This window comes from Geotrypetes seraphini, chromosome 3, assembly GCF_902459505.1.
Source record: "Geotrypetes seraphini chromosome 3, aGeoSer1.1, whole genome shotgun sequence".
Classification (NCBI taxonomy): domain Eukaryota; kingdom Metazoa; phylum Chordata; class Amphibia; order Gymnophiona; family Dermophiidae; genus Geotrypetes; species Geotrypetes seraphini.
This window is the reverse complement of record NC_047086.1, coordinates 146680406-146701948: the sequence shown is the minus strand read 5'-3', so window position 1 is coordinate 146701948 and position 21543 is coordinate 146680406. Positions and strand designations below refer to the sequence as shown.

The 21543-nt window shown below is 42.8% G+C and overlaps 1 protein-coding gene across 46 annotated transcripts in view; it reads right to left on the bottom strand.

The window, feature by feature from the left end:
• The window catches only part of TRDN (triadin), a 597259-nt gene that overhangs the window by 303162 nt on the left and 272554 nt on the right, over window positions 1-21543 (bottom strand). For all 46 annotated transcript variants that reach the window (XM_033935829.1, XM_033935830.1, XM_033935836.1 and 43 more), the window contains one exon: window positions 19603-19662. In XM_033935829.1, coding sequence (XP_033791720.1) covers window positions 19603-19662 — 60 coding nt within the window. The remainder of the gene's footprint in view (window positions 1-19602; window positions 19663-21543) is intronic.

Sequence of the window (21543 nt, the reverse complement as noted above, 5' to 3'; positions counted from 1 at the left end):
TACATTTAAGGCGCCTGTTTTGTGCCTATGAAAGCGCCTAGACTCACCTGATGTCTAAGGCCACTTCCAGCATAAACCATGCCCATGCCGGCCTCAGGCATCCTTAGACATGCCTAGGCATGCAAACGGTTCCTTCCAAGTAGGCGTCATTTGCCACATTGATTTTTTGTTTATAAATGTGCATCCTAATTGGATAACTAGACAGCGGTAGGATGCATACACTGCCTAACTATGGGACGCCGTTACTAGATTTGGGTCTCAGTGGGGTTTAACCAAGCAGGAGCCTCTCCTGCCCAGTTAAGCCCATTTGAATATTGGTGATTTCCATGTATGAATAGTGGTTTTCTGAACTTGCCAGTTCTGCATATGCCAAACATTTTGATATACTTTTAAAAGCACTCAGTGGCATAATAAGAGGGTGGGGCTGCGGTCCGCCCCGGGTGTCGTCTTGCTGGGGGTACTGGCACTCACCCTCCTCTCCACCACTCCCCTACTCCTTCCCCGCACCCTCCCTAATACCGCTCACACCCTTTCTCTTTCCCCATACCACTTTAACGTTCGTGATGCACACAGCAACCCCAACCTGCTGCTCGTGCCAGTGTCAACTCTTCCTATGATGTCACTTCCTGGACCCACACCTAGGAAGTGACATCAGAGGAAGAGCCAATGCTGGCGTGAGCAGCAGGTTGGGTTTGCTGCTCATGCCGGGAAAGTTAAAGAGATACAGGGGAAGGGAAGGGATATGTGCATATGGCAGGAGGGAATGGGGAAGGAGTGGATGTGGGGGCGGTGAAGAGGGTGGGGGATGGGCATCATGGCCCCGGGCGCCTCTCACCCTTGCTACACCACTAAAAACACCTGTATTGTTATAAAATTGATCAAGAAAACCTACAAACATTTTGGTTAGAATGAAGCTGGAGTAAATATTTGCATGTACAATACGTGCAGCCAGGCATATTTTATAAAGAACATGTACAAATCACGTTTCCAACACTACACAAACTTTGCTCCTGAGTATGCATGCACCAGAGTCGCATACAAGTGTGCATGGTCTTGTCAGTATGCAAATTTTTACAAAGGGATTTTACTCTTTCATATGCACATGAAAAATCATTTACACTTCTCCCTCCGTATTCGCTGTGATAGGAGATTAACAGACCCTCGAATACAGAAAAACTCCGAATAACTTTTTCATGTTATTCTCTGTTTTCTATTAAAAACCCTTGTGAATATGGTGAAACCATGAATAACATGGTGGGGGACCTGGCCTGTTCCTGAAGGAGAGGCAAAATACGGTGAAGAAAGTGCTGGGATTAAGCGATTTTCTCTGTAAACGCTTAGAATCAGCGATTTCTGTATGCAAGCTGACGTAATTTGGGGGCGAGGAGCCTGCAAGCTAAAAAACGTGAATAATCAAAACCGCGATTGCTGAAACCGCAAATACGGAGGGAGTTAAAATGATTCCAGTAGTTTGTGGTGTTTGCACCATAATTTTACAATTCTCTCAGTTCGGTAGGGATTATATTCACAAACAGTCAAACACTCTCGCTCTCTCTCCATGGAAATTGTTTTCCTATTAGTTAGCCACTCCCACCAAAATGATGTCCTGTTACTCTTAGTGGATATACCATCCATATGTATCTCTGCTTAGATAAATTAAGCCAGATAAATAGGGAATCTGTCCTTACAAAATTATGGGCTTGTGTCTGTGCTGAACAACCACTTTCACATTTTCTGCCACAGATAAGACTTCATTGTCCTGACTTATACCTTTTGTGTGCTCTTGTCACTTTTACTTTTTCTGAGGTTTAGGGGAATGCAAAGAAGATTTGTTGGCGATTTACTAAGTTTGTGCAGTGGCATAGCCACAGGTGGGCTCGGGTAGGCCAGGGTCCTCCCAGTTTGGGCTCAGGATTACCCAAAATTTACTCCTTGTTTTACGAAGCCACGCTAGCAGCTGCCATGCAGCAACGGCCCCAAAGCCCTTTAAATCTCTATGGGCTTTGGCGCCATTACCGCAGTGCAGCCGCTAGTGTGGCTTCATAAACAGGCCCTTAATCTCTTTTAGCGTTGCTGGCATGGATTCCCAAGCCCCGCCAGCCGAAGGCCTCCTCCCCGCTGAGTTTACACATTGGGCAACTGCTGGCACTGTTGTGGAGCTGCTGCTGCTGCCAGCTAGAGGCTGCTCCCTCCCTCGTGCACATTCTGTTTTCACACTTGCACGAAACTTAACATAACCAAACAGAGGCTGACAGCTTTGGATCCTTGCAGCACACTGAGGGCTAGATTTACTAAAGGCAAGGATCGGATTTGATCCATGAGGGATCCGATCCGTGTCCAGGGGGCTGATTCACGAATTGCCCTCATGTAAATGAGGGTGATCGGAATCACGCCCCCAACCGACCGCCGGGATCGCTCTGTAGCGATTCCAATGCATGTGCAGACCATCTACGGATGGTCTGCGGAAGCATCTAAGAGCTGCAACTTTTTTTTTTTTTTACTTTTTTACTGGCCCAGTGAGCCCCTTGTTTTTACCTGCTTTAAACCCGCAGGTTAAAACCACGGGCTCGCACTGTGGGGGAAAACCAGGGCAAGGAGCAGGAGAGCAGCTTTGGGGGCAGAGAGTTGGGGCAAGGAGCAGGAGAGCAGATTCAGGGAGTTGGGGCAAGGAGCAGGAGGGCAGATTCAGGGCAGAGCAGGGCGGCAGGAGAAAATTGCGGCAGAGAGTGGGGGCTGAGAGAGCTGGAGAGTCAGGGGCAGAGAGCTGGAAAGACAGCAGGCAGAACAGGAGATGGCAGTCGGAAAGCTGTGAATGACTTGTCCCCAGCAGTCGCTTGTTTGTGATCGGCCAGCCCAGTTGGTATTGCAGGGTTTTTGTTTGTGAATCGCTGCCTGCCATCATTTGATGCTTTTCCTACTCATTTGCATGCGCGGATCGGAGGATGATCGGGACACAGGTTAGTGAATCGGGTCACAAAGTGGTCGTAAACCGATCGGTACATGATTGGTGTGCTTAGTGAATCTAGTCTCAAGTCCCGGCAGTCTACCATAGCCCAATGTGTAAACTCTTGCAGCACAGAGGAACTCTTCAATTGGCAGGGCTTTGAGATCCCTGCCAGCATAGGTATGCCATTTGCTTTAGGGGGCCAGAGGGACAGAAAATATATTTAGGTTTGCATTAATGGGGGGAGGGGGTGCAGGCATGAATTTTTTGGCCCACCCACTTTGGTCTCAGGCCCACCCAAAATCAGCTGCCTAGCTTGTATGGGGTGATCTTTTGTTTCAAACATTCAGTTAAATAAACTTGTGTTTTCAAAGCACTAGAGCTTTATAGTGCCTTAAAATAGATTGTACACACATTAATTCATAAGTTAATTTGTATTAAATTCATTTTGCATGCCTTAAATTTTGAAGGGGCTAATGAATAAAACATGCACTAACAAATGCACTGCCCCACTGACTGCAAAAAATGCTTTCATATATCAACCATCTTGCTACTTTTTTTTCTTTCCTAACAAGTCAGATCAGTGAAAGAGTAAAATCATGAAGAATTTTAAAAGCTCTCAAACATTTTCAGAGCTGCCATTCCATGTTAGTGTTAATGGTCAAAGAAGAAAATGCTGACATAAAATGTTCTTAGTCTATTAGAGACTGACATTCAAAAGATTTATTCAAGTAATTATGGAAGGTACATAGATAGATCTTTGCTTTTTAACCCCTCCCCCCTGCACACAGTGTAAATCCAATCTGGCCAATTTATTGCTCAGTCAAAATATTTGTGGCTATCTCAGGGCATATCAGGGTGTGGTTTGAGTTTACCCAGATAGGCCAGTTCAATTCAAGTTTTACTAGGTTAGTTGGGCTGCACAAATAGGTGGCCTAGACCAGTGGCTCCCAACCCTGTCCTGGAGGACCACCAGACCAGTCGGGTTTTCAGGATAGCCCTAATGAATATGCATGGAGCAGATTTGCATGCCTGGCACTTCCATTATATGCATATCTCGCTTATGTATATTCATTAGGGCTATCCTGAAATCCTGACTGGCCTGGTGGTCCTCCAGGACAAGGTTGGGAACCAATGGCCTAGACTCATCCATATAAGTTTTTCTGGATACCTTTTACCAGTTATATTAAGCAGTATGACTAACCCAATGGTCTACTAAAGTGTCTCTCAAACTGTGTACCACAGAGATTCCAGGTGTGCCACGAGCGATTTCGGAATTTTGCTTTATTTTTAAAAATTTCCTTCATATGTATACACTAGCATAGATGACATGTACGTTGCTTACGCAAGACTCTGTCAATGTTATGAGCATCTGTGTGTGTAAGGATACAACCGCCTAGACAAGCATCATTCTTTGATGTGATTGGTCCTCAAAAGCTAACTGCAAGTAATTTTATTTTGATTGTTACTTTTTATGCAATAGTTATCCTAACGAGCAACAAAGCAATCAAGGCTTTGTTATTGTTTGGATCTTATTTTTGCGAACTTGGATTTTCAGCTCTGATAGAAATTAAATAAAAAAAAGAGAACTGCAGATGGTGGATGATGAAATGCGTGTTTGCTTGTCGACTATTGAGCCGCATTTTGATTTAATTTGCACTCAAAAACAAGCACATCCATTGCATTGATGATCAATTCTATTCTATCTACTTTAGTTTCACTGTTGTTACAATTGCCCTTACATAGCTTAAATAACTTTAAAAAAACAACTCTCAAATTTAATTTTTTTTTTTGTTGGTTTTTGCAATTTTACTATTTCAATTATAATGTGCCATGAAAAATATTTGCTCCATATAGTGTGCCAGAGCTAAAAAAAAGTTTGAGAGACACTGGTCTACTACGTTAGTGGTTCTCATCTTCGTACTCAGAACAGACTCAGTCTGTTGGGTAGTCAGGATATCCACAATGAATATGAATGAGATAGATTTGCATATTAAGGAGGCAGTGAATGCAAATCTCATGCATATTCATTGTGGATATCCCAAAAATCTGATTGACTGGGCCCGTCCCAAGAATTGGGTAGGGAAACATTGTACTACATATCCAATTAAGGTTATCCTATCTACACTGCAGCCTTATATTACCACAGAGCACTTTTGTATTTGGCTCTCTACACCTCAGGACCATTTTGGCAAACACAGCCATTTACACTTCCCAGATCAGCAATGCTCTGCATCTGTTGGTCACATCTTAAGACACTAGTTGTGACAATTTGCCTTATGGACTTTTATTTATCATAGTAACATGTTACATAGTAACATAGCAGATGACATAGTAGATGACGGCAGATAAAGACCCGAATGATCCATCCAGTCTGCTCAACCTGATTCAATTTAAATGTTTTTAATTTTTTCTTCTTAGCTATTTCTGGGCAAGAATCCAAAGCTCTACCCGGTATTGTGCTTGGGTTTCAACTGCTGAAATCTCCATTAAAACCTACTCCAGCCCATCTAAACCCTCCCAGCCATTGAAGCCCTCTCTAGCCCATCCTCCCCCAAACGGCCATATACAGACACAGACTGTGCAAGTCTGCCCAGTACTGGCCTTAGTTCTTCAATATTTACTATTATTATTCTGATTCTAGATCCTCTGTGTTCATCCCATGCTTTTTTTAAACTCTGTCACCGTTTTCCTCTCTACCACCTCTCTAGGGAGCGCATTCCAGACATCCTCCACCCTCTCCGTACAGAAGAATTTCCTTACATTGCTCTTGAGTCTCCCACCCCTCAACCTCAAATTATGTCCTCTGGTTTTACCATTTTCCTTTCTCTGGAAAATATTTTGTTCTACGTTAATACCCTTCAAGTATTTGAACGTTTGAATCATATCTCCCCTGTCCCTCAGAGCCTATTGGTATTTGATTTTATTAGCATCATTTGTTATATTTGGTTTTATCACTTTTTTATATTTTATGTTTGATGTTTGTAATAAACCTGGTTGCATTCACTGCATTAACTCCACTTATTCATACACCTGCTTGTACAAGAGATTTTTTTTTTGTTTTCTCCATTTTCAAGTGGAATACGGTATTGAGGTACCATTTTTGTTGTGGATCCAGATAACTTTGCCTGGATACTTTGCCCTGCTGATACTATCCTCCATTTTGCAGTTAGAATGAAGACATGACAATCAGTGGCATAGCGAGGGAGGTTGGCACCCGCGTGCCCCCACTGATGTGAGCATCTTCCACCTGCTGCTCGTGTCAGCCTCGACTTCCTTCTGATGTCATGCACTGGTCCCTCAAGCGTTAGCATTTAGTGCATGCTAATATTTAGCATGCGCTAAAATGGATAGCGCACCTTAGTAAAAGGACCCCTTAAAGAGGTACACGTGAGGGGGGATGGAGAGAAGGAGAGGTGCTGGCGTCCGGAGCGGTCCACCCTCCTTTACTACGTCACTGATGACCATGGCTACCATTACCAACCTGAAGTCAGCTTTTTACTGCTTGGGAGGGCGTGAGGCCTTTTGCACCTTCTATTCAAGGAATTTTGCTTCAGCTGGTAAGAGTATGTACCATCAAGAGGCTGGCAATACTGAAGCATTTACTTTAATTTCCAATGTAGACTACCCAGTTCTCACAATGGAGAAGCATGTGTGCCAGCATTTGCATAGGAGAATTTCAATTACAAATGTTATTCTTTCTCTACTACTGTTTTCTTTTTGTTTAAACTCTAATAAAAATATTTGAACATAAAAAAAAAAAAAAAATTTCAATTGCAACAATAAAAAATCTGTTTCTGTAGTTTCACATAATTACGATACTTTAGGTCCCAGGGGATCGAGGAACACATGGCAATAATATACCCTATGAGAAATAGGGTATATTATTGACAATGTTCTCTAAAATACGAAAGAAAATTTAAAGCCCTGAAGGATAAGAAAAATTCCGCAAATGGCACCAGAAACTAAACAAAATAAAAATGTTTGGCACTCACACCTCTAATATCTTCTGGCGATTTCTCCCTTAAATGAGTAAATCAAAAAGGCTTTTGGCTTGGAAGATACCATAAAATACAAGTCTCTTTATCAGTATTTTTCCATTTTTGGAAGAATTTGCACCACATGGAATGGAATTGCAGATTACACGGAAAAAGCAGATAATCATCAGGCAAAATTAGCATGCATGCAGTATGTATTACATGATTTGAATGTCAGAAAGAAGGTGAAGCGACATCACAAGAAAACAAGTTATAGCTATTAGAGATTAAAAACAGCCCAACTCATCAACTCATGTTAACATCACATTTTTATTGATAGCAAAAAGGTCAAAACTGACAAGTATCACCAACGGAGTCTGACTTCAAAACAATTTATAAAAAATAAGACATAAACGTAATTGGGACTCTGTTTACAAAAATAGCCTTCTGATTTGTAATTACAATCAAGTCATCTGTCCTTCATGTTAACAAGAGAATAAATTGTACATGAACTTCCATCTGAACATTCACGAAAGAGATTTTTTTTCCCATACCGTCACTATAGCTCTCTCTCTTTATTGGGCTTGTTATTTTCCTCCTGCTCCTCCAAACTCCCAGCTCAGTGGGAGCTGGTTTTTCCTGCAATAAGCTTTCACTGTAAATTATCCAGGCCTTCCTTCCTAGCCCATTGCAGCCCTTCGCTGAGAACATCTTTGGACAAACTATGATTCCTCTTGCTGCTTATGTGTGAAATCTAAAAGAATCAATGGGGTAGATATTCAAAGGGGTTTAAGCAGCCCAATCAGCAAGCCAGGAAGGGATATTCAGTGACATTTAGTTAGGCAGTGTTGCTGAATATCCCTTCTAACAGCCTCAGCACTATTAAGATAATTCTAGGGTGGCCTCGGCGGGGGGTGGGGGGGTGGGAGGGGGTTTAAAGTCACGGCACAGCAAGCACATATATGGTTGCTGGCCATGATCCAGATATGCAATGTCAGCGTCCTGTACATGGCCCTGGTGTCAAATATATTACTACTACTACTATTAATTATTCCTATAGCGCTACCAGACGTACGTGTCACAAAGAAGACAGTCCCTGCTCAAAAGAGCTTACAATCTAAATAGACAAGAGAGACAAACAGGATGTCATAGATACAGTTAAGGGGAACAGTTAATCTGTTGGCTGGGTTGGAGGGCAGAGGGGAGTACAGGACAATCAAGCCATTGTGACATCACTGATGAGGTTGTGTCTTATTGGTGGAAGGAGGCATTATGGCATCACAATCTCAGCTTTGCTTCCCAAAGGCAAACAGGATGTCATGGATACAGTTAAGGGGAACGGTTAATGAGCTGGCTGGGTAGGAGGGCAGAGGAGTAGGGTTAAGGATTGAAAGCTATATCAAAAAGGTGGGCTTTCAGTCTGCTTTTAAACAAGGGTTTATATTTGGGTTTAATTCAGTTTGTAGCTGTCACTGGTTTTAAAACTGTTGACATCCTTGGGCTTAATATTCCCCGGATCTATTTTAAGCCTATTCTAAATACAAACAAACCCCAAAACAATGTAAGCCCCTATGAACATATCTCTAAAAAAAATAGGTTCTCAGATCCAGCCCAATGAAAAAAAATGCCAAGAAACAAATTTACACCTTTGAAAAGGTGTTCATCTTAGCTTGTACTACATGGGCCTGATTCTATAAATTGTGCCTATGTTAGACACTGCTAGTTGCCCTAATTGCAGATGCCTGGCCTATTATACAGGTGCCTATTTCTAGGATGCCTAGCGACATCTAAGTGCATTTAGGCACCATTAAGTGTGATTCTATAAGTGATTAGAGGCCATTTATGGAATCAGGCCCTAAGGAGCAAATTCTGTAAAGGAAGTCTAAAAGTTAGGCATCGTTTAGACATCCAGCAGCATACTGCTGAGCGCAATTCTATTAAGCATAGACGCACAATAGAGAATCGTGCTCTGTGGCACTCAGCGAATTTAAGCGCGTCTGTATAGTTAGGCGTGCATTATAGAATCGCCTTTTAGGTGTCGCATAGACCTCTTCACATTTTAGCGTTATGATGTTATTAGAATGGCAATTTTATGCTGCTTTTTACATTTAAATTGTATGCAGTAGGCAGCCCAATTTTACAGAAGCACTACTATTATATTTTATTTATTTATCTTTGGCTACTTTAACATATTTCCCTTCTCTCCTGGTGGGCTCAATGGGATTAAGTGACTTGCCTAAGGAATCCACAATCTTGGGGTACAGTAGCTCTAGCTCTAACCACTGTACCACACACACTCAGATATTAAACCACATGTCAATTCAAAATCCAAGCTTATATCCTCTTGATTCATAAACAGTCATTTTTCTAAGATAAATATCAAACACGTACCTTCAATACTTGTCCAGTTCCTCTTTTGGCCTCTGTGTTTCTCAATCAAAGCACATGAAAAAAAAAAAAAATACATATATTGCATACTAAACCCATTTTTGGGTATAAAAAGGACTCCTCTTTGATAATAATGGAAAATTAAGTTTAATAATGCATTATTCAAACAAAGCACTTGATAAAATGATTTGCATACTAAACCTCATTCCAAAAGTTTAAGAAAAGAAGAAAAGAAACCCTACTCACAATGACTGTGGCTCAGAGCAAGTATAAGTTTGACGCACAATCCTGACATCATTGTGACATCATCAATATGCACCTTGATGGCAGATTGCCACACAATAAAATAGGAACATGTGCTGGGATCCCTGACCATACTAGGATTTGAACCTGTGACCTATAGAAGATAGAAGCAGTGCTCATAACCACTGAGTTACATGTGTTTCCTTTTAGCAGGGGTTCCTGATATTTTAGGAGATCACTGCCATCTCAAGGTAAAAATAAATTTCTTTCTGGACCCTGGAAAAGGCAGAGTGCAAATATAAATTGCAAAGTCCATAAACCATTCTTTCTTATGAAACCAAAAAGAAGATGTTAAGGTACCTGGGGGGGGGGGTTGTTTGTATGTATAGTCAAACCTCGGTTTGCGAGTAACGCGGTTTGCAAGTGTTTTACAAGATGAGCAAAACATTTTTGCAAATCGTGACTCGCAAACTAAGCGTTGACTTGATTTGTGAGCACCCCCCCCCAAGAACAGGCATCATTCCCCCTGCTCATGAACACCCCCCCCCCAACGCGAACCGGCGTCCCCACCCACCCAAACAGAAGCCTTACCCCATCTGGCACTAGCACGCAGAGCACAGGATGTGCTGGTGAATGACGATCCTTCCTGTTGCCTGGGCCTTGAGCATCTGCACATGCTAAAGGCCTTCTGGCTCTCGCTCTCTCTGAAATGCTCAAGGCCCAGGCAACAAGAAGGATCTTCGTCCACTGGCACCAGCACATCCTGGGGCTGCATACCGGTGCCAGATGGGGTAAGGCTTCTCTTCGGGCTGGCGGGGGATGCCGGGCTGGCGGGGGATGCCAGTTTGATGGGGGGGAGGGAGGGTGTTCGCGAGTGGGGGGGAACGATGCTGGTTCTTGGGGGGGTGGAGCAGCACCGCTGTCCTCGGGGGGTGGGGGGTGGGAATGAATCAAGCGAGTTTCCCTTACTTCCTATAGGGAAACTCGCTTTGATATACGAGTAATTTGGTTTACAAGTAAGCTTCTGGAACGAATTATGCTCGTAAACCAAGGTTCCACTGTATTTGAACCCATGACTTGTAGAAGATGGAAAATGTGCCTTTAATCACTGAGCCATAGGAGCTTCCTTTTAAGTTTGGGTTCCTATTATTTTTAGTGACATTCTGCCATCTAGGTACATATTGATGATGTCACAATAATGTCAGGATTGTGCGTCAAACATGTCTACTTGCTCTTTGCCACAGCCATTGTGAGAAGTGTTTCTCTTCTTATTTTCTTAAACTTTGGGAATGAGGTTTAGTATGCAGTACATTTTATCATGTATTTTGCTTGAATAATGCATTATTAAACTTCATTTTCCATTCAAAGAGGAGTCCTCTTTATTCCCAAAAATAGAAGGTTTAGTATGCAATATATATTTGTTTCTTTTCATGTGCTTTGCTTAAGTAATGCATTATTAAACATCTTTTCCCATTATAACTAAAGAGGAGTCCTCTTTACCCCCCAAAATAGAAGCCCCGTTCAACTATATGTGGATGCCTCTGGCATGCCTAAGTGATGCCTAAGTTGTGTACACCTAACTTGTGCTCAAAAGTAGACCTGGTTTTACATTTTAAGCAAAAATACAGATGTATTAGGATGCTCAGTGCCATGTAATTCTGTAAGTGGACGTCAATATTAAAGCCACACCCAAACCTATTCCGTTAGGTGTCTACGAAATTCTGGACGCTTATTTTGTGAATCGCACACAGCCTTTGGACATCTAACTTTCAATTATTGCTTGTTAACATCATTAATTGGGCATATTATCTAATTTATTTGGATGCCTAAGTAGGTGCATACTTCCCATGTGCTGACTTTTCAGGTGTGTATGTGCTTTACAAGAGAAAAAAGCAGCATAAAATTCCCCTGCTACAGTACACTTAGGTGACACCATTTTATGATGTCTCAAATGTCCTCTCCTCAGAGCTAGGAACACCAGCTCCACCTCATCACTTACCCTGTTTGGCCTAATAAGCAGAGGCCAGGCTTTTTGCATAAGGCTATGTAATGCTAAATCACTGGCTCCCAATAATCCACCTGATTTATCAATTATAGAAAAACATTCCAGCTGTAATAATAAGCAACTAATCAAGGCTCATTGTTCGCAAAATGTTTTAGATAAAAATGTAAAATACTCAGATCTTATTTTTTATTTCAAATGAAAGGAACTACTTTAGGTCTCCTGTGATACAGTAAGCTGCTAGCATATTCTACAGAGCAATATCAGCATTAATAGCATAGTTCTGACAGAAGCATTCAAAGCACTGAGGGCAGAATGCACAAAGCTCCATCACCAGGGTAAAAAATACCATGGTGGGAAAGATTTTTGTTTTCCAGGCGATGCTCTGCATGAATAGTATGCAAATTATATGCAAGTTATTTGTGTGGAGCAATCCTAGTAAAAGGGGGAGGAACTGTGCCTGGCACTTGCTGAGAATAGCAATCACTAGCACAGCTCCTAACTCATCCCTCCTGTCAGCCCCCTTCCCCCCAAAAAAAAAGCTCTTTTGAGCTCTTCTGTCGCTGCTGATTCTCCCTGCCTGCTCATCTGATTGCGGCAGAGGAATCCTCAATCAGCTGAGCCGGCAGGATTCCCCAAAGCCATCAATTGGCAGCTCTGGGGCTTCCCCTGCTGCTCATCATCTGTTTGGAGCTTCCTCTACCAGCTCAGCTGTTTGTAATTTCCCCTGCTGTGATCAGATGAGCCACTTTTAAGGTCCTTAGCGACGCCAATGTCAGTATCGAAAGCGTGGTTCTAGGAGATGGTGGTTAGTTAAACAGGGGAATAGCCTTGATAAAGCATCAGGCGAAACAGGTTGGCAGCAACTAATTCCCGAATATGAAACCACAAATTATGAAGTTAAGTATTAAAAAGATTTAAAGAAATAAATAAAAAAATAGATGTAAAATATAAAATAAAATACCAATGAAGAATGGACACGTAAAGCTTAAAGCAATGAGAAGCTTGAGCTTTACGTGGTGTCGCCGAGGACCTTAAGAGTATTAACAGTGATATCAGGAGAAAGCTTGAATGGCTCCCTGGACATGCTGAGGAACCAGATGTTGAGTATCAACAGATGTTATCTGTTACAAGAGAATGTTGGGCTATGTTGATTTTGAGGTTAAATGTTCATTATGATGGTTCAGAATGTTGGTTTATTGTTCATATCCTTGCAAGTATGGTATACATCTATGGCTGCAGCCACTAATAAATCCACTTTTGTCAAAGAACAGTGGTGTGATTGGTGTTTATTATAAAGAAAGCAAAGGATAAAACAGAGAGTGCTTAGTGCCCGATTTGCGTGGGGAGGAGTCACACTTAGGACCTGATATTCAGCATTAACAAAGTACATTTAGCACAGGAACAGGGCCGCATAGCTGTCCTATCTTTATGTGTTGGTCGATGGCTGGTTGGTGCTGAATATTGGCTTAACTGATTATCAGCTGGCAGCCAAAAATGAAACCAGATATTCAGTACGAGTTGCTGGGAATTGCCTGGCATTGAATATTCGGGTTCAGGGCCGATGGCAGGCAATGTGGCTAAAGCCAGTTGAAAACTGGGCTGAGGAAGCTTTACTCCCATAGATGCAAAAAGGCTTCATAATTAAATACTAATTTTGCTGTGGGTTAGCAAACAAAGCCACTTAAGTGGCTTTTTTGACAAGCTCCTTAACAAACTATGCAGAAAGATCTAGCATGCTTGCTATAAAAAAAAGAAGTGAGAATGCACCAAAACAAAAAATGTCTGGACATATTGTGGCTGATTCTAATAATGGGCATCCCGATTGCAGGCAGCAGTAGGCGTCCTACCACTTTCTGGCAACCAATCAGGACACACGTTTAAAAAAACCCCAAAACAGTGGCAGGATTCCTACACTGTAGGCATTTGTCGCAGGTCTAGGGAGATATTTGGGGACACTTAAGTTTGCCCAAAGCTGGGTGTGGTTTTGCCCAAAAGTGGCCTTGGGCGAGATTAAGCTAGGCATCTCCCTAGGGCCATGACAGACGCCTGAAATGTAGGCCAGCAAAATGTTGGCCTAAATTTCAAATAGATAGTCCGCTGAGCTAATCGCAGCAAGGGAATCTCTTATCAGCTGAGTTGGCAGGCCTGCCAGTTCAGCTGAACGGGGGGAAATAACCCACTCCAAGACCAGCTGAGTGGCTGCAGCAGGGGACCCCATGACATGTGACGTGAAATCGGCAGGAGGGATGCCCACTCCCCCCTGAAGCGATGACACCCCCTAAGCAGCCCTGCAGGAGGGATGCACACTCTCTCCTACCGCCACCTCTCGAACTCCTGACATCCTCAAAGCAGCCTGGCAGGAGGGATGCCCACTCCCTCCTGCCACCAGCCCCCAGAACCTCCTTCCAGGCTGCTTCAGGCGAGAGGGTGATGCCGCTTTGGGGGGGGTCAATGGCAGGATGGAGTGGGCATCCCTCCTGTTAATTTCACGGTATGTGTTGGGGTGGGGGTCCCCTGCCGCAACCGCTCAGCTGATCATAAAAGGGGTATTTTCCCTCTGATCAACTGAACTGGCAAGGGAGGCCTGCTGGCTCAGCTGATTGGGGATTCCCTTGCCCTGTTCAGCTGATAGCAAAGGATCCCTTGATCAGGCAGGCACGATTCTCTATTCAGCAGTGATGGCATGGGCGCCGGTTAGAGAATCGGGGGGTTGGGGGGGGAGGGGATTAGGCATGGTTAGGCTTCTGTCCGTTAGGGCAGACGTGATTCTGTATAGGACAATTCTAAGCCACTTTTTAGGCATCCGTGGTGTCCTCTACAGAATCAGCCCCACTATGTATCAAGGGCAAACTAAACTGTATGAGCCAGATTAAGGGATTCCTTTACTAAAGATTAGTGCACGTTATCTTAAGCAGGACCCATAGGAATGAAATGGGTCATGGAAGATAAAATGTGCTAATCTTTAATAAAGGATCCCCTAAATGAGTATGCTTGGTTCATTTTTCCTCTCGGTTCATCTTAATGACTTACGCCAATTATGCAACTAAACATGCTATCTTGATAGGTTTTTAACACCATCCTTCCTTCTGATCTTACCTTTTATGTTCTCTTTCCTATTTTGATATTGTTATTCTTCCCCTTTTTCTTTCCTATTGTATCTGTAAGTTTATATGTCCCATTAGTGACCCTTTATGTGTAGGTCTTTGTGAAAGAAACCCAACTTATTTTTTTATGTACACCGTTTATGTGAAACTCTGTATAGGCCAGGGGTCTCAAAGTCCCTCCTTGAGGGCCGCAATCCAGTCGGGTTTTCAGGATTTCCCCAATGAATATGCATAAGATCTATGCGCATGCACTGCTTTCAATGCATATTCATTGGGGAAATCCTGAAAACCCGACTAGATTGCGGCCCTCAAGGAGGGACTTTGCGATCTCTGGTATAGGCGATCTATCAAATTTTTAATAAAACTTGAAACTTGAAAAATGGACTTTGCTTGCTAATGAAGAGGGAAGAAATGGGGGACATACTACCTTCCAGATAAGGAAGTCAAATGAGAGCAGTTACAGAACAGCAAAAACCTATGTGACTGAATGTTTAGAATCATCTGTCTTATAAAAAGTAGAGGACCACCAAAAAGATATTCAAAAACAAATCAAATCAGAGATTAATTAGATAAAGTTTCCTAATGTTTTTGGAGAAAAGACCTCAGTATTTTCCAGGGATTATTATCACCTGGAAAACTTTAAGGGCTCCTTTTACGAAGGCACAGTAGCGGTTAAACGTGCGTAACAGCGCGCGCTAAACCGCCGGCCGCACTAGAATCTCGGCGAGAGGGAGAACTAGATGGTCTTGAGCATGCGCAGATGCATGCTCAAGGCCCAGCAGAGGCAGGAACTTCTTCAAGCGGCACCGGCACATCCTGTGGGCCGTGTGCCGGTGCCAGACGGGGGGGTAAGTTTGATTTTGTTCGGGCAGGGGGTGCTGGTTCACGCAGGGGGCCTCTGTGAGCGGGGGGAGAGTGATGCCGGTTCTCGGAGGGGTGGAGCAGCGCCACTGGCCTTGGGGGGAGGGGGTGGGGGTGGGAACGTATCAAGCGAGTTTCCCTTAGTTCCTATGGGGAAACTCGCGTTGATATACGAGTATTTTGGTTTACAAGCATGCTTCTGGAACGAATTATGCTCGTAAACCAAGATTCCACTTCTATTTTTGCTCAGTTAACTATCTTGTGAAGCTTATACATTGACGCTTCTGAACTGGCAGTTGGGCTGCCGTAGTTTCCATTGACGGGTGACAGCGAGAGGAAGAGCTTCGTGGGTTTCGTCATGACAGACGAGGATGACGTGTCTGTGAGAGTTCAATTTTGTGTTAAACTTGGAAAGAGCGGTAATGAAACTCTTGAAATGTTACAGCAAGCGTACAGCGGTGGAACAATTAGCCGTGCTGCGTACTCTCACAGCCACGTCTTCCTCATCTGCCATGACGAAATGTACGAAGTTCTTCCTCTCACTGTGACCCAACGATGAAGACTACGATCATCCAACTGGAGGTTCGGAAATGTCGATGTACGAGCTTCACAAGAACCAGCACAGCATTGCCACGTCTACTTTTTGGAAAGAAAAACAGAGGAAGCCTCATTACTTTTCAGTCAGCCCTCGTACATGCCTATTGCATTACTATTTTATAGGTGCCTGGATGCCTTTATAAAATAGGCTGGGGCAAGAATCAATAGCCTACAAACGCACTCACACAAACTTGACCCTGTTTTGAAGTAGGTGTTTATTGTCTATGCATGCACACAAATATTTTACAAAATGCATGCATCCACCGCAACTCAACCCCAGCTTAGGGCAAAGTACACACCCAGGAATACCTGTGCCCAGATCACATAAACATATATGTTCTTGTTCAGAAATACAGGGACTCAAACAATTTTGTATCAACCATTTTCTATGTGCAAAACATGCTTTACATGCAGACACTGCTTTATAATGTTACTCTCTAAGAGGCCAGTACTTAGTGAGACTGTGAGCAGTACAGATAACTGCTATTGAACAGGACCTAACCAGATACTCTTCTTCTGACTATATCTAGTTAAAATTATCTAGATAACTTAGGATAGCCTTTTGTGTGCATCAATTTGTCCACTTCACTTTATATAGCTGGCACTGAATAGCTACTATGTTGAATGGATATAGTCTGGTTCTCTCTCCAGGACTGCCTCCGAACCCACCTCTTTATCAGTGAACAATGGAGGGTTTCCTATTTTGTTTTGCTACAGCTAATTCTAAAAGTTTGCATGTTTACTCCTTTAGGTCTGTCAAACCGCAGATGCCAGCATGCAGGTCCCAAAACCGAAGTGATTTACATCCCCAAAAAAGACTATTGCTATTCTTTCCTGTCATGGAAGTGGCTCCAGCAACTGAGGTTTAAGATAGGCGCTAAAGAATACAGTGGTACCTTGGTTTCCGAGCATAATTCGTTCCAGAAGCATGCTCGTAAGCCAAAGCACTCGTTTATCAAAGCAAAGTTCCCCATAGACCACAATGTAAACTCAAACAATTCATTCCACAACCAAGGTTTGCTATGGTGGCCCAGGGGTGGGTACATCTCTCAGATACATGGAGCAATCCATCTGGCATGCCACAAGGATCACCGCTATCCCCTTTGCTCTTCAATGTTTACATGTCCTCACTGGGTGCACAACTATCCCAACTGGGGATAAAACTATTTAGCTACGCTGACGACTTCACGATAATCATCCCATTCACCAACTCTGTCTCGGAAGTCACCCCCAAAGCAACAGAAGTATTAAATCGGATGGAGCAATGGATGACCGAATTCAGACTAAAACTAAACTCAGAGAAAACAAAATTTTTCATAGCAGCGCCATACCCACTCGACAATAAAGCACCAATGTGCATCAACAACCTCAGCTATCCAATTCAACCCACTATGAAGATATTGGGTGTAACACTGGACCAAAACCTGACCATGAAAGACCAGGTGGACTCCTTGATCAGAAAAATATTTTATACCCTCTGGAAACTTCGGTCCATCAGAGCTTACTTCGATGCCTCATCATTTCGAATTCTAGTACAATCCCTTGTTCTGAGTCAACTCGATTATTGTAACATCGCCTACTTGGCACTCCCCCAGAAATACATGCGGCGATTGCAACTGGTTCAAAATACAGCGGTTAGACTACTTTGTGGATTGAAGAAGTTTGATCATGTGACACCTTCCTATCGACTTTTACACTGGCTACCGAGGGAGGCACGTGTGAAATTCAAGTTTGGTTGTTTTTGCTTCATTAGCCCCTAAATACATAACAAACCTTTTCTCTTTCTCAACCAACAGACACAAGCGAAACTCACACCTGAACTTCGTTTCTCCACCGGTTAGAGGTTGTAAATTTAAAAGTCATCATCAACATCTTCTCGCACATCAAGCAGCATTATGGGGTAAAGACCTTGAACAATTGCTTGTGCCTACTACCTATGGAGAATTCAGGAAACGTCTGAAAACACATCTATTCCTGAAATACTATTCAACCTTAGTCCTTAACAACCGAGCGCAAGAACCACCTGTCGCTAAATCTGTACTTTGTTTGTTCATTCAATCTGTAACTTTGTTTATTCACTCAATCTGTAACATTTCTAATCATTGTAAACCGTATAGAACTTAACGGTCCTGCGGTATATAAACTGTTATTATTATTATTATTACCTGCCTGTGGGTGCTGCAGCACTTTCAGCGTCGTGGCTTCCTTCCCTCAGGGTCCCCGGGTGGCTGCCCTCCTGCTTCGGCCGATGCCTCTGCGTCTGTCAGCGCCACCTGACTCCCTATCCAAGCTGGCCGCCATCCTGTGCGAGCATGCGCACGACCGCTCCTCTCCTGAGCCAAGCCAGCCGCTGCCCTGACAACACACTCACCACGTACAAGCACAAGCATGAGGGCAGCCGCACGGGGACCCTGAGGGAAGGAAGCCACCATGCTGAAAGCTTTGCAACACCTACAGGCAGGTACCCACCATTGCTGAGAGCTCGTTTATCGGGGCGATGCTCGGTTTGAGAGACAAAAGTTTGCTGTGTTTTGCTCGTCTCGCAAAATACTCGCAAACCGCGTTACTCGCAAACTGAGGTTCCACTGTATATGTGAATGAAAACTTTGGGAGTATTCCTAGCTGAAAACTATAATTTGCTCAAATTTCCTAAATTACGATTCATGCATCTATAGAACAAGAAAATAAATGCTTTCTTAATGTAGGTCTTCATTCCACAAAATTAGACAGAAGTATATAAAATCATTAAAATTAATTAAACTCAGTCAGAATCAAATACAGTGGTACTTTGGAATCTGAACTTAATCCATTCCAGAACCCCGTTCAAGTTCCAAAACGTTCGAGTTCTAAGACAAGTTTTCCCATTGAAAAGAATAGAAACTGGATTAATCCGTTCCTTGGTCCCACAAACTCTGCAAGATCGGGACCTCCAGCAGCAGAGGCAGCAAGATCTGGACCCCCAGCAGCAGAAGCAGCAAGATCGGGATCCCCAGTGGCAAGATCGGCAATGGCAGCTGCAAGTGGTATTCAGCCCAAAGCTTCCCTTCCAGGCGGAAACAGGAAGCTGCGTCAGAGAGGAAGCTTTGGGCTGAGCACTGCTTGCAGTTCGGATTCCAAAGCAGCATTCGGATTCCGGGGCAAAAATGAAGAAAAAAAAAAGTTTGGATTCCAAATCATTCAAGTTCTGGGGCGTTTGGATTCCGAGGAACCACTGTATTGCCTTGGACCAATATATTTTTCTTATCATGGGAAAAAGTACCATAGACTGAATGAATATCTACAAATATTTGAGAATTCACCTGCAGATTTTGCAGAATTAAGACCAGCGATGTTAATTCTATTCTTTTCTTTTTTTTAAATGACAGCTCCATCACAGTTTTCTTATACAGTACATACACAAGTCATATTTTAGTACATGATAAAGCAAAATCTCTCCAAAAAGCAAGTCTTATTAAAAGGGAATGGAAGAATCTTGGGAAATACCTGAATAAAAATCCCCTTGTGCATACATGTCAATCACATAGCGACAGAAATGAAACTGATCTGACAGAGCAGAAAGGAAAAAGACAATGAATAAAATTAATAAAACAAATGGTTTTTTAAGGTACAGAAGAAATAAAAATATAAATGTTATTTAGTGTGGGTTAACTTAATTTACTTTTATATGCATAGTCAGAATGTTGTAGACAAGAATGAACATATTTTAACTTGTTTTCATTGCTAAAGATTCATTTAGAGCAAATGTAAAGATTTTAAGATCGAACCTCTTATACATTAAAGCTAATATACATTACTACAGTCAATCAGCTAGCCAATTAGCTATGATACTAAAAATAAAGCAATTTTGATATGCCTGCTATCTTAAATTGTTTGATATCTTCATAGTTATCTTTATCAACACAGACCACCATATTTTTAAATAAAATAAATAATTAATAATCCTAAAATCACCTTCCTTTACAAGATATTTTTGATATTCTACCATGTGGTAGCTAACAGACCAGCCAACACATTAACCCCCTCTTTTACAAAACTGCAATAGCAGTTTCTAGCAGGGAGAGCCGCACTGAATGGCCCGCGCTACTCCCGATGCCCATAGGAACTCAATGAGCGTCGGGAGTAGCGCGGACCATTCAGCGCAACTCCCCCACTAGAAACTGCTATTGCAGTTTCATAAAAGGAGGCCCAAATGTTACATAAGAATAGCCATACACATCTAGCCCACTATCCTGTTTTCCACAGTGGCCAATCCAGGTCACAAGTACCTGGCAGAAACCCAGATAGTAGCAACAAAAGTTATGGTTCACGGATTACCTTATATACTTGAATATAAATTGATCAGAATATAAGTCGAGACCCTCATTTTTCCCTCCCAAAAGGAGGAAAAATGGTTGACTTTAATATAAACCGAGATTAGAAACTTGGGTGATCCTGATTAGCCAGTCTACAAAGACTAGACATCCTTGCCATAAATTTTAACACAAATTTCTATTAACATTAGGACTTAGACTTAGGAGAACCACTGCTCATTTCTGGACTTAAACTATGAGAGAGGTCTAAGGTTTGAGATCTGCTGGTACTTGTGACCCAAACACTAGGTCCAAAGAAATATTAGCCTGCTATAGATGCCAGGTAGCATTTTAGGTGACCTGTCATGACACATCCAACAATTTTAGATGACCTGTCATGAAATATCCAACAAAGGTAACAATAAACATTTTTTTCTATACAAAATTCCTTTAAGATTCAAAGGTTAATGCTCACATTACAATATTTTATAATAAAAATTATATCCTCCCCCCTTAAAAAGAAACATACCAGGAAGCAAAAATACCCATGAACACTCCCTTCCCACCCTACAGTGTGACCACACAGGGAAAAGACTACCGGTAAATCTATGTGCAATAAACTGCTTAGAAATTAAAATAGGCGGTATTTCAAAAGAAGAACAGCTTTACCTTTCAGCACTGAAGACATCTATCTTAGATGACGACTCCGTATGCTGCCCTTGTGTGGGGCCCCAAGCATCTGCGCATGCTCAAGGCATGGCGGCTCACGCCCTCTCTAAGAATCACAGAGGGAGCAGGAATTGGTAGACCCTGGAGAGCTGCACCACCAGCTCAACCACCAGAGTTGCTAACCTCTATGCATGGAGCCATTGACCACTGTATTTGCCCTCTGGAGCCATTGACATCCATACATCGTTGGCGATTCACTCTATGCTGAGCAAGTGTGTGGCCTTGAGCGTCTCCGCATGTGTAGGTTCCCACCTCCTCTGAGATTCTCAGACAGGGCGGGAGCCATCAGATCTTGGGCATGCACAGATGCTCAAGGCCCCACAGTTGCTCAGCATAGAGCAGATCACCAATGGTCTGTGTATGGATATCAACAGCTCCGGGGGGTGAATATAGTGGTCAGTGGCTC